At 33.9% G+C, this 13,892-nt stretch overlaps 2 protein-coding genes across 3 annotated transcripts; one reads left to right on the top strand and one right to left on the bottom strand.

Moving 5' to 3' along the window:
• Positions 1-4,567: 4,567 nt before the first annotated feature.
• LOC106152392 (uncharacterized) lies at positions 4,568-10,465 on the bottom strand. Its single transcript, XM_087011561.1, has 8 exons — positions 10,320-10,465; positions 9,417-9,572; positions 8,948-9,172; positions 8,571-8,708; positions 7,742-7,802; positions 7,386-7,456; positions 6,427-6,521; positions 4,568-6,145 (listed from the first exon to the last, which is right to left on the bottom strand). The coding sequence occupies exons 1-8, from the start codon at positions 10,359-10,361 to the stop codon at positions 6,019-6,021; spliced, it is 915 nt and encodes a 304-aa protein (XP_086867687.1). The 5' UTR covers positions 10,362-10,465; the 3' UTR covers positions 4,568-6,018.
• Positions 10,466-10,608: 143 nt separating this feature from the next.
• Positions 10,609-13,345, top strand: LOC106159421 (tRNA-specific adenosine-34 deaminase regulatory subunit adat3-like). Of its 2 annotated transcripts, none has more exons than XM_013535701.2 (2): positions 10,609-10,761; positions 11,245-13,345. In XM_013535701.2, exon 2 carries the CDS (start codon positions 11,349-11,351, stop codon positions 12,588-12,590), a length of 1,242 nt encoding a protein of 413 aa, XP_013391155.2. In that variant the 5' UTR covers positions 10,609-10,761; positions 11,245-11,348; the 3' UTR covers positions 12,591-13,345. The 2 variants fall into 2 exon arrangements, with proteins under 2 accessions (XP_013391155.2, XP_013391154.2); XM_013535700.2 differs by having other exon boundaries at positions 10,617-10,767.
• Positions 13,346-13,892: the final 547 nt, after the last annotated feature.

Here is a 13,892-nt window from a genome sequence, read left to right as displayed (position 1 = left end):
TTAAGTGTATCTCGTTGAAGTGTATCTTTTGTAGAGTATTTGAATGTATCGGTTGATGTTAAATGTTGAAATATAGGCCTATTTCACAAACGCCTTGTGACATTTTTTTTTTTTTTTTTTTTTGCAAAACATAGTAAAAATTTTTTTTCCTTCCAAGCAATAACTGTCTGAGTTATATGTAGAATCAAATGTAGAAAAAGTCATATCCTGTAAAAAATTCAATTTGGAGTACTTGGATCAATTTTTTTGCAATATTGTCTCTATTGAATTCACCATTGAAGTGTATCTCTTGTAAAGTATTTGAACGTACATGTATCGGTTGCTGTTAAATGTTGAAATTTATTTCAGAAACGGCTTGTGATATTTTTTTACAAAACAACTTATTTTTTTCTTTACAAACAATTACTGTTGGACTTTTATGTCGTATTAAATGTAGAAAAAAGGCCATATGGCCTTATGGTTAAAATGAAATAAAAACAATGGCAGATACAAAGTATTTTGAAAGGGTGTCACATTTTGAAATTCTTGGCAGTTTGGAATATTTTTGTAACTCTTAAAATCATCATATCAGAGTGAGTTTCTTTCCATTTTTTTATTGCGGTGGTGTGGGTTGAGACAGGTACTAGATCTGCCGTTGTTTTTGTTAAAATGAATTTTAAAAATCTGATTCTTTAACTGAGATCAAATATTAGCCAAGTAGTTCGTTAGATAGTTTACATATCAGTCAAACTTGAGCAAGTCTTAATGCAGATATCAATATTTTTGTTTTACATTTCTGAATTCAAAATTTATTGTGATTAAAATATTTTTAAAAACTTTTTAACAAGTGGATGTTTGAAAATATGTGGCAGATTATTTTGCTCGAAATAAAATACTTTACAATTATATGCAAAATGACTTAGCGTTTTCTTTGGGTCGGAACTGTAAGGGTGGGGGTTCGATTCGGGTACTTGGAACATAGTAATTTTTTTCCAGAGGTACTTTTCAAAATTCCCTTTAGTTACTATAAAAGGAAAGTCTACCAGGGGTGGGTGGGCGGGAACACTTGGGAGAGTGGATAGCACGCGCAACTCGGACACAGCAAGCTTGGGTTCGAAACCTGGCGCTTCTAGGTCCCAGCAAATTACCTTTTACAAAAAAATTTCAAATAAGTGATTTAAATTGCGACAAGAAGGTCCTACGATCATGCAAGAAGTAAGTCGAGGCAGTGGCTCAGTGGATAAGACGGCAGAACAGTAAGCAGAAGATGAAGGGATCGGGATGAGCTAGTGGTGAAAGAAATTCTTTTTGCAAGTTTTGAACTAAGTAAGCATTTGTACATTTATTATTGTCAAAATGATTTACAGCATAATTTTTTTACAAAAAGAAAATATAACATTTTGTGCTCTAAATTAAAATGAAATATAACAAGCAGAAAAAAGACGGTATAGTTATCTGTAAATAAAACAAGTCGAATTTTTTATGCATTTTGAAAATTGTTACTAAAAGAAAGAAAATATTGATTTATGATAAAAAGTTCAAGAATATAACATTTGAAAGACTGGCAAGAACTGATGGTAGAAAAAATGAATTTTTTAAAACAAATTGGACTTGCAACTTTTTGTCGATGTTGACATTAGTGCTTTGTCTTCATCGAATTCCATCAAAAACATTTCTGTCCAAATTCAGAGGTTGTAACAATTTTTAAAATGCATATAACCTGCTGTTAGCCTCATTCGTGCACTAACGCACACGTAAGCCCACCTTGTCCTATGTCGTCTTGTTGATGTTTGCACACCAAATCGAACAGATACCAAAATTTCTTCATTCCTCGTTGTTTTGGCAATGGGTTATTTTAAAATTTTGTTTTCTTTGCACTAAATCCGAAAGTAGATATCATACATTGCGTAATTGTGGATGAAAATTTACTTTTGCAAAGCATGAAAATTTGGAGCGACATAAAGACATGGACGGTTTACAAGATTATTCAAGTCTTAGCCAAATTCAGAATAATATTCAAACCAAACTGAAAAGGTAATACAAAAATCAGTGTATTTGATGTGACTTTTCACATTCACTTAAAATTAACTCTGGTTCTCGGTGTTCAGTGAAGAGACTAAGCACAAATAACAAAACATGGGCATGCAGGACTGATATCTAACCAAGCATGTGTTACACTTTAAAAATTCAAACCAAACGAAGTTTTTAGGTTTATAAACACTTTGGTAATGTCGAAATAACCGTTTAGAGGATAAAAATACTTTGTTATAACATTTTCAGATGATAATTCCGTAAAAATACTTAAATAACTAGCCAAACTGTAAGAATGGACTTTAGTGCAACAATTGAAACAATAAATCTATAATCTCATTTTCAAAGTTCTATAGATTTTGTTTAAGAATTTTTAATTGTTCACTTTCTTTTTTCAGCATTGACGAAATTGACGAAAGTCGACTTTCCGAAAATGAAACCTTTGTGCAAAAGGATATGATTAATGTCAGTCCTACGGAAACATTTTAATGGACAAAGGATAACTAAAATAAGTCCATTTCCCGTTTTTTTTATGTTCCCAATCCAGGGAAAATTTTTTTTGTAGCCAACTATAGGAACAGTTTTCTTATCATATTCGCAACAAAGATCTCCATTTTTCTACCGCAATATTAAATGAATTTTACTTCGGATGGGAATATTTACTCCACCTCAAGGTTTAACTTTGTTTCACAAAACAGATTTTTGATCCCCGCCCACCACAGAGAACACCAAGAACCAGAGGAAGTTTATTCACAGCCACAGTGCCATATTCATAATTGTTAAAAGATCGTTATAGTATATGTGGACAATTCTGCAGTAACTTTCGGCACATTTTTCCCGTTACACAATGTTGGGCTTTCTAAGGCATTATACGTTTTATTAACAGTGTCTTTTGTAGCTTTACATCCCTCCCTCTTTTTTGACTGAAAACACGATTAATGTTATTAAAGGTTTCCTATATGCAATTTACAAAATGGAGTTGCAATGTCTTTCCTCCCCAGAAGTCAACATAATTTAGAATAAATAGGAGTACATCTTCAAGTGCACAACGAGGCGTCAAGTTGCAGATTTGCCCACACATATTTCCAGTGACAAATAAAAACGTTTCTCTTCTTGGATATTAATATATGATAATTTTAAAACAAACAATTTTTCATTTTTATACAGACATTATTTCTGTTAAATGAGAACTTCAAATCTAATGTTTCAGGTTCGAAAAGATAGATAGACTAAGAGTACTGTACTACGTCACAGTAACATACAATTTCCAAAAGAAGCAAACCAGCAACATGCAGGGCGGACGCTTAGTATGGATTTAATTTCTATAAGTAGTTTCATAGATAAAAATCTCATTTTATTCGACTTTTAATTTGATATACCGCAGTACGTTTTGGAGCCGAATGTTACAACCAAGAGCAAACTTATAACATTCCGTACTAAACGTCGTCCCTGCAAATTAACGAGCAGACAAACGTCGGCATTGGAGGCAATCTTGGCATGGGTGTGGGGTTGTATTCGTCGAACACGAAACGTGTCTCTGAGTTGGACGCTCCTGGCATCTTCGTAAACGCTACTTTGAGTCACTGGAATTAAAGGAATAAATTCACATTCATGAAACAGTGTCTAAAGATGTGATAAAGCAGTACATGTTCATTACAGTAATTTGTGTCAGTGTCCTCTGCGTTACAATGAACAAATCGCAATTAAACTTTCAATTCACATTCAGAAAACAATGTCTAAAGATGTGATAAAGCAGCACATACTCATTACAGTAATTCGTGTCAGTATCCTTGCGTTATTATGAACAAATCGCGATTAGAATTTATATCCATATTGAACTACCACGGAAAGCTAATGGTATCAGAAACAAGGGGTGCCCAAAAGGCACTGAAGTAAAGCTAAGAGGAAATATTCTTCACGTCAGTTAGAGATCCCCATGGTCATTTTGCCTACATGTACAAAACAAGTAGAGTGCACCTTTTGGGAAAATATCGTCAATGCAAAACATAGAAATGCTACCATACATTTTCTATCATATGTACGGGACTTACGAGATGCTGCTACCGGTTTCAGTGTCATCTTTTCGGCCTAAATGTGGCAGTAAGAGTAATATGGCACGGGACACCCTTCTTCTCCATCTTCTACTGACCTTGGTCCTACCTGAACACATTTCACCAAAACGCTCACCTGATTTACATAATAATGAAGAGATGGCTTCATTTCCGTGCGGACGCCTCGGTTTGAATTATAGTCTATTTTATGAGAAGGCACAATACCTGTAAGTCTTCATGTCGAAAAGAAGATAAGGGGTTGATAAAGTCATAATGACATACACACGCACAACGGAAATAAAGAAATGAAAATAAAAACGCACTTTCGAGGTCATCACACTTGACTGGGCATATAAATCAGCTTTCATCGGTCGAATTAACGAACTGGGGCGAGACTGTGATAGAAAAGACAGGATTTTCATTCAATCTTACGGTACTGTACAGGGCAACAAAAATTTCTTCTTTCTTTCTTTCTATTTCTTTAAACATAGATGGACATGAAGACGTTTGTTTTCACACGTTTATTGACGTGTCTTGTATGTTACATTCTTAAGTAATTTTCCATAAGTAAACTCTACAGATTTAATAGTTGAACTGTTAACTGAGCAAAATAATTTTAAGAATTGGTCAAGTTTCTAGTTTTGAAAATTCTGAAAGAAAATGTTTGGTGCGTTGTTTTATTAAATCACTTTTAGTAACCGTTAATTGCATATAACTGCGCAAATTTCATAAAAAATCTATAACACGTTGTGTAAAAAAATCAGTTTAAGTTATTATTTATTACTTAGTATTCACAAATCAATTAGCATCATGTGGCCAATTCTGTAATAAGCCTTACAGCGCGTCTCCGGGGGATTGTGTACCGATGACTCCACATATTTAGAAAAAAATCATTTTTATAAAATCAATGCAAAAGCCCTAATGAATTTTGTTAATGTATCTTATAATCCACATACCTTAATGATTACTTACAACTAGTGTGTGTTGTCTTGGATATGTAAAACGCAAGACGTCTCATATCACCGATCAATAAATATATACATACTGTATCTCTGACATTAGACAAAATACTATAATTTCACAAAAAATTATTTGACACTGAAGACTGACCTTTAGAGATAATTTTATGTATATAGCAAAAAAAAAAAAATGCAATACTAATAAGTTTAATTATTAAAAAGAAAATGAACTTTCTTTAAACAAAAACAGTTTTAAAACGCTGCACCTATGTGCCATTATAAGATGCCATACAGAAAGAGTTTTAGTACACTTCTGTCCATTAATAACAGGCAGTAATGAGCCTAGAATTAAAAAAAATTGTACCAGATTTTATTGCAGATTTTGACAAATCTCAGGAACCATCAGAATTGAATCAAAAAATGAGGAATCCCGCAGATTTTATGCGGAAAAAAGCTCTTGTCTGATAGGTGATAAATCCATGGCCCAATCAGACTGAGCAGTTACATTCACTGCTGTTTTTGGCAATCTGATTCCTAATCAACTGGGGTATTCTTATTGATAAGAAGGGAACTGTATCTCATAAATGTTCAAAAAATATAAGGTGATTGTCTCATGGGCACAGCCGTAATTAGGTGACTGCTAACAACTGGTTTATCAAGGTAACCATTTTGTAGTCATTGTTTTTGAATCTGCTGCCAGAACAATAATATAACCGTCAATTTGCTCACATAATGTGCATGCAGATTTATTTATTTGTGAAACAAAGGTGGGGCTTTCAACAAATCTTAACAATATATAACTATTACAATCTATAATACAAAAATATCATTCTACAATAAAACTACTTTAGCTCTGTATTTTTTAAACAGTACTGCACTTTGGACTTATTCGGTGTAAAATTCATCTCCATCTCCTTGAGTACAGGAACATACAAATATCAAAAGAAAAAAAAAGCCCGAAGGACAGGCCCACAAACACAAATCAAGATCAGTCTTTGTCAACTCCTATGTTTACAGTTTACATGACGGTGTCTAATTTCTTGTCCTTCAGGCATTTGAGATCTTCCTTTGTGTTCCTCATCAGTTTTAAACTTTTGGAAATATTCCACTAGAGATTCATCAGTGCTGTAGAAAAAAGAAAACTTTCTTTTAAGTTTACAGTCTAATTCGAATTCAATTAAAAAAAGAACCAGTTACTAATAACAACTAAGACCTTATTACTATTTCACCAGCCAAAAGAAAAAAATCAATTAAAATTTGACATAAATAGCAAGCTTACATTTTTTAACATACTGATATAGAAGTTCACCATACCCACTTATAATAATCATCACCAAAAAAAAAAAAAAAAAATGAATTTACATCTAATCACTTTGACAAAAATATTTTTTAAAAATCATACTTACTAATAATGTGTATAAACAACATAGTAATAGAAAAGTACAGCTACAATGAGGAAAGACCCCAGGAAGACATAGGCTACAATCTGCACCGAATTGTCCTGGAACATAATAGCTAACTCATTATTAATAAAGTAAAATTAAAGGACTAAGACTTCATTCCCATAACCTCATGGTACTAGCAGGATCTATCTATCTCGGTAGAGATTCTCGCTAAGGCGCAGTCAATGTCTTCAGCTTACAGTAACTGTCTGGGATGCCCCCTCACAAAGCAACATAAACAACATCATGGACCACAAATTTTTCAGCGACTTTACCCAAGTACTTTAAGTTACAAGGGGCGTGCCAGACTTTTAACCCGCTCAAACTGAATGCAATTTTAGCGAGAATCCCCAAGGAGTTGGATCGATCCAGCTAGTAAGTTACGGTTATGGGAATGCTCCCTTAGTGTGTTTGTACTTCAATCAAAATTATCGAATTTATGAAGGTGAAAAACAACACCAGAGAGGGAAGTGTTTTTTATGATGTTATGGCTTTAATTTGTGCTAAACACAAATGCAACAAACGGAACATTATATCAGCTCTGTATCTTGCATATGGAATGATTATAATGATGTGGAAATTTTCTTAAACAATTGGAAAAAAAAATTAAAATACACAATTTTCAGTAAAATATTTTTAATGTCAGAAATCTCTTTCTATTATTATGGACATACTATTTTTCTTCATATCTTAGACCCCATTCCCAGAGATTAGATCGATCCAAACTAGAACAACCTAACTCCCTGGGGGTTCACGCTAAATAGCTGTCAGCTGATCTGGCACGAAAGTTAATTACCGCCTTACAGCTTGTAGTAGGCAGGACGGACATTTAAGTCGGATTATCTGACAGTAATCTAGTGAGACTCCCCACGGGGAAAGATCGATCTAAAATCTATGGGAATATGCCCTTAGGCTTATCTTACCACTGATTCTTCAGGCAGAGACCAGAATTTTTCACATGTCAGATAAGCACACACATTTTCTGTTAAGCCCTCTGTAACAAATTATTTAAAAAAATTCTTTTACAGAAGAAAAATAAAAGTTCTTTAACTTGTATGCTTTCATTAAATTGTGCATATGTGCATATGTCTAGAAATTTTGCCAACTGAAGCAAAACTCAACAAAACGTATAAAGCTGGAGTATATTTTCAAGATAAGTCATTTCAAAAAATCATCAGGTTGACTTTACCTGCAACAAGCATATTTTCAACTTGGTTGCTCTGAGCAAAATAGATTGCTTTCAAAAGTGCAAGTAAAAGGATAAAAAACATTATCATACCGTAAAATATTTCAGCGATGGCATCCTTTATTCCAAGGGGAACACACGTTTTCATTGCTGCCTGTAAATATATGCAGGGAAAAACTAGCAGATTTTCACATACAATTTCAATACCTTACTATTTTTTACATTTGATAAATGTATATAAAGTTTTATTCATTAACAGATGATCAACATTAATTTTAAGTTAACAAAAAATCTTACTAATCTTACCTTTTACAATTTACAATTGATTTGACTGGCTGTTGTCTTTTACACTGTACAGTTTATTTTTGATATCTTATCAATTCAATTACATTTAAGTTCACATCTTTAGTTCATATCTTATTATTTTTACTACCTTTTCATTTATTTTAGTTATCTGATTCTGTTCATTTTACCCATGTGAAGTCTACTGAACATTTTATATATGGATTTTAGACTATAAATAAATATTATTATTATTATTATTTTAATAAAGTTTAATCTACCCTCTGACCTTATTTATTGGCCAGTTGTTAGTTGATATACCACAAGTTTACAGTTAAGACCCCATTCCCATACCTAGATTGACCTAGCAGGATCAACCCATCTCTGAAGGATTTCTAGCTAAATTGCACTCAGTTTAAGCAGCTTAGATGTCTGGCATGCCTACTGAAGCTGCTAAAGGATAGTTAACCCCCTAACAGCTTCAGTAGGTGTGCTAGACATCAGAGCCACTCAAACTGAATGCAATTTAGCAAGGAACCCCTCTGAGATGAGTTGGTCCTGCTAGATCGATCTAGGTATGGGAACAGGTCTAAGTCAATAATTATAATATATTATCATGACAAGAGCAGCCAACACTTACCTCACACTTGTCATAAATAGGGGACCAGTCGCTTGGTTTACAAAGAGCTTTGTCCCAGTAGCCTAGCTTTCTAGCACCAGAGACGATATCACATCTAAATATATCACAGTAGTCAGCCAGGCAAGTTCGATCTTTCTCCTATTGCAGGGAATTAAAAAAAATATTTCTTACCAATATGTCATTGTAGATCTAATTTCTTATTCATATCATTTAATTTTTCATATATTTACAATTCATCTCAAACATATATTTCAGAACATTTCAAAATGAATATTTTCACCTTGTTTAACACTCTGCTTCTGCACACTTGGATGCACAAGAAAATAAATTCAAATCAATATTTTACAAAACAGCTAGAGCTCTAAAGAGCATCTCACCTGGCTTACCCCCTCCTTATGCCTATTATCAAAATGCAAATCCAAAAAGTATTCACTGGAAAAAGCTTTTCCACAGTATTCACACACCCATCTGGACGGATATTCGAAAGTCTTGTGCCTCTCCTGTGCTCCATACATGTCTCTAAGCTGGTTAAAGGGGCACCCACGCGGCACCTCAAGCACTTGGCCATCTGGGGAGAGGTCTTCGTAAAATGGAAGAATTTGCTGGAAATTTCAAATAGAGATTTTATATGAACTCAACGTATATACATCCATAAGCAATAAAATTAAATATTCATTAAAATTATCATCGTTAAGTGGTTAATATGGCAACCTGTCTGGTAGTTTTAATGTTAGATATATACTGTATATTTTTTTTATTATTTCACATACCAAACAGCATCAGATGAAGTTTCCCAAAGCTCTTTTGTGAAACAGGCCTTTGGCTTAGAATTATAGAGGCACCTACTTTTTGAAAAATATCTCTAACAATCTTTGACCTTTCCCTTGAACATGATTTTTCTGCATTTATGTCAACGTCAACTTTCTGGTCTGCTCTTTCACCTCTTTCTACTGGATTTAGGTTATCAATGCTCTTTCGGAGAGAATTACCACCTTCCAGGAGCTGGAGAAATAAATAAATAAATTACCACCTTCCAGGAGCTGGAGAAATATCATCTTTAATATAGTCAACACTAACTAAATGAACTAGATTTGTGATACATGTATATAATTTATAATAAAAGGCAGATACTACACATGTACGTGTACTAGTTCTGGTATGTGTATGATTAGCACAGTATACATACATTTGCATTCCTTATGACAATTTTAATATCTCTTGAACAATTTTACATTTGTTTATTACTTCAATAACAGCTACTGTTGATGGGAAAACCGGTTGACTTTACAGGAAGGTGTGAGTTGAGATGAAAGGTAAGATAAAAATTTAAGAGCTCCCACACCCTGGCTGGCTCTGCAACTGGTCTTTATTTTAAACTTTTTGAAGCCTTAGCATTCATGTGGTAGTACAGTGTAGATATCAAAATCGTCAACAGGAGTGTTAACGCATGAGTTTCGTGCTCTTGTGTGCATACATAATGTAGCACCTTCGTCAGTCTAAAAAGGGGTGACATTTTTCTTGTATATGGATATTTGCATTGATCACTATAAAACATCAAATCACTTCTCTTTCCAACGACTAGTAACTGCAATATGAAATTCTCAGTTCCAAGTTCAACTAGTCTAAACTGAACTTCAAGCCAAGCTAAAGGAACCAAAGTATTATAAACCGAATTAAGGAAGATGTTAGAGCGAAAGTTTACAAATACAGCTCTGCGTGTTAAACATTAATTGGAAGAATGATACTCACAAAAGCAAAAATTATTACATAGATAAATTCATGTAAATTCATCTTGTGAAGTTAGGATGAAACCATGCATTTTCTTTCGCAGTTTGTTTGTCCTATCTACAAAAGAAGGTGTTGAATCAAGATAGCCTTCATTCTAGGTTTTGGTGTGAAAATGCCTTTTGCTTACAAGTAACAAATCAAATACATCTCAGATCATTTTAGCGAACCAAATGAGTATCTTTCGAAAAGTCTAATACGATCAGTTTTACAGTTTTATCATCAAAACATTCCAGCTCCGCTGTGGTTTAACTTGTGATTATCTTGACTGCTTTAACGATAGATGGCTTGTCCTGTAAACAGACAAACGTGGGTGAACTGAGCTTAGAAGTATTTACAAGAAAACACACTGTCATAATCATCCTACATGTGACGAAGTTGCTGTCTTTATATTTTGTTGTTAGGTGTAAGTGTGAGTACAACATACATGTTGACTATCAATAACCAATTTGGCTGAACACGAAATGCAGAAAGAAAAGCTCCTCTAGAGTCTAATCTGCTGTACGTTAGATGGAGGAAAACGGTGTTCATATCGTGGACATTGGATGTTATATAAAGGGGGAGGGGCATTTAAAAAGTGTGCACTTCACACATTTTGACACAGTCATATGGTTTCAGATTTATCATTCTTCAAAGTTTATAGTTTATATATTTATTTAAAATAATAATAATAATAATAATAACAAAGTAAAGATGATTTCTGAGCTTGAAACAAAAAGAAATTAATTATGAGTTAATAGATCTACACAAATGTGCAATGCATGGAGAGTTTACTTTGGTTCTTTTGTACACTGCAGAGTTGTGCAATGTAGAGGTCTGCATTGTAGTTGCTTTTTATGAATATTTGGGTTATTTGTTGCACTAACTTGCCTGGCTTGTTGCATTCCAGGTATTTTGGAAGGTGGGACACCTGGTACAGTGTTAAGGGCTCAACATAACCAGTGTGGTGGACAGTAGACTACCGGCACAGTAGACTGCCATTCACCTTCCACAATGAAGAGGTCCCATGATGGAAAGAGCAAAACATCTAAGCACCCAACGGCTGTGTTAGCTGACAAATATTATGAGGATATTCAGTTGGAGAAAGTGCTAGTTTGTGATATAAGAAACAAAAAAGATACCACAACACTTATTAGGGAGTTGACATCAGAATTCCCATTGCCCTCTTTACAACATTTGAAAAGGGTCAGAAAGGCAAAGACACCAGAGGGGTCTAAGCTGCAGATTATTCTTTGTTGTTATGACGATAACTACTGTGATTCTGGAGGAAAAATTTTCTCTCTTTCCGAAATTTGTCAGTCAAGAGACATAAGTGTGGATAGCTTAGGTGAACCGTGCATTACTCAAGTCCCCAAATATCAGCCACTGATAAGAAAACAGTATGAAATGGCAGTGTTACACTGGCCTACAGCTTTTCATGAAGACAAGAAAATAGCCAAAATTCTAAGTGGCCAATTGTTTTCACATTCAGAAGTTGACTTAATCCAAAAGTTTATGAAAGAAGCTGTGAAAATGTCTGAAATGGGAGAGCAGACGGGGAATGAAAAAGTTGGTGCCATTGTTGTTGATCCATCAACCAATGAGATTATTGCAAAGTCACATGATATTAGATCCCAGCATCCTTTGCAGCATGCAGTAATGGTATGCATTGACTTGGTTGGTAAGGCTCAAGGTGGGGGTGCTTGGAAATATGACAGCAGCCCTGCCTTGTTTGCAATATCTTCTATTAAACTTGGAAAAGAGACTAAAACAACTGAGGAGATTAAAAATAAGGTAACTGAAGACAAGGAAAAGACTGGACCAGATGAAGAAGACACAATAATTAGTACGAGTTCAAAAGAGAAGAGAAGTCAAAATGAAGAAAAGAAACCCGTTTTGCATCTTGATAATTACATAAGAAATGAAACAGACATTCATTATACATCTGAAGATGAAATAACCAAAAGGCAAGAAAAGGTTATTACACTCAATAAAAATGACACAGAAACTAAAGACAAGGTCACAGAAAATAAAGAAAAGACTGCACCATATTTATGCACAGGTTATGATTTGTATGTTACAAGAGAGCCATGTGTAATGTGTTCTATGGCACTGGTTCATTCAAGAATTAGTAGAGTGTTTTATAATACTGCATCAGAATCTGGAGCTCTGGGAACCAAGTACAAGATTCATGTTCAGAAAGGTTTAAATCATCATTTTGAAGTTTATAAAGATGTATTACCCATTGATCATTAAAGTATTACAGTTATTTACATGATAAAATTGAAGAGAACAATTTGAGAACAGTTTCAGTATTCATAATTCCAAGGCCAGTGAAAAGTATATTAAACAGAAAAGAAACAGAAATAGAAAAGTGTGTTTAATTGCATGTATACAGTGAAGCCAAAATTTGCTACTTCAAAAACTGTAAAATACCGGGAGTCTGCTTCATCCATGGATTACCTTAATTATTGCATTTTTAGATGACAAACTTAAATAAATTTAATTAAAAGTTCTTTTTACCCTAAGTTCTGACTGATGAATGTTTTAAAAATAAGTTCAAAAGAAAGAGATTCACTCAACTGTGTATAATGGGTTGTTTTACGTCCTGCATAATGGACATTTGTCTTAAATCCTTCCATTGCATGTCATTATGTTAATGTCCATTTCAACCGTTGCTAGCCACTTAACAATACCTATGATTAGTTTTGAAAATTACCATTTACATTTTATCCTTTTAAATGCGTCTGTACACTGAGCTTTCACCATCTGTGGTAGGTTCATTTTCTGAATGCCCATGTTAGCAGTACTGTACCCTGTAGTACAAAATTAGAAATTGGTAGTGATTATGCAGTTAAGCATTATGTACAATGTAATATTACACAAGTGTTGACAAAATTCCTATTTTGTGCATTGTGACTGTAAACACCATAACTAACAAGTATGATTTTTATGACTATAAAATAAAGGCCATGTTTAAGTAGCAACTTTATTGGACCATTCTTTTGAAATTATGCATCTTTTTGTGAATTTTTCATTTTTGCCAGACATTTTCATGTTGTAACATCAATGGACCCAAGACCTTATGCTAGTAAAATTTTCTAAATTTCCACATTAACGGTTGCAGTCTGTGTAGCGTTATGTACGTCATATTATTTTCTGTACTGTCATCGCTATTTTCTGTACTTTTGACAGCTTTGCTGCCTTGTTTGCAATGTAAGTCCATGTTCATTTAAACAAAGCCTTTAATACCAGGAATCTGTTAACATTTTTTTTCATGAAAATATCAACCAAAAGTCCAATTTTGAGTTATTTTATCTGTCTGCAATGTTAGCAAAATTAGGCTATATTCCAGTATAAAATTGAAGCCGGTCCAGTAAAGTTTATATTTATTTAGTAACTGCATGGTCACTTCCTGTTTTTGACCAGTATATTCTGGAGTACCAAAGTGTAAGTAGGATTAGCGAAAAATGTCCTTATACACCAAAAAGTCTAATGGGCCTGTAGCCCTTTTTGTCTACATCCATAAATGCCTTGCAACTTGTGGATGAAGGAATA

This window comes from Lingula anatina, chromosome 4 (assembly GCF_051362555.1).
Source record: "Lingula anatina isolate TDL-2025a chromosome 4, LinAna3.0, whole genome shotgun sequence".
NCBI lineage: Eukaryota > Metazoa > Brachiopoda > Lingulata > Lingulida > Lingulidae > Lingula > Lingula anatina.
Note: the sequence above shows the minus strand (reverse complement) of the source record. Positions and strands in the feature narration are given on the sequence as shown.

What these genes read in the sequence shown, in the direction of transcription:
- LOC106159421 (XM_013535701.2), top strand. Translation starts at nt 11,349, where the DNA reads ATGAAGAGGTCCCATGATGGAAAGAGCAAAACATCTAAGCACCCAACG.
- LOC106152392 (XM_087011561.1), bottom strand. Translation starts at nt 10,361, where the DNA reads ATGAATTTACATGAATTTATCTATGTAATAATTTTTGCTTTT. An exon ending in ATGTAATAATTTTTGCTTTT is followed by an intron (nt 9,573 to 10,319) that starts GTGAGTATCATT and finishes TTATTTCTCCAG; the next exon opens with CTCCTGGAAGGTGGTAATTC. An exon ending in ATAAGGAGGGGGTAAGCCAG is followed by an intron (nt 8,709 to 8,947) that starts GTGAGATGCTCT and finishes TCCCTGCAATAG; the next exon opens with GAGAAAGATCGAACTTGCCT.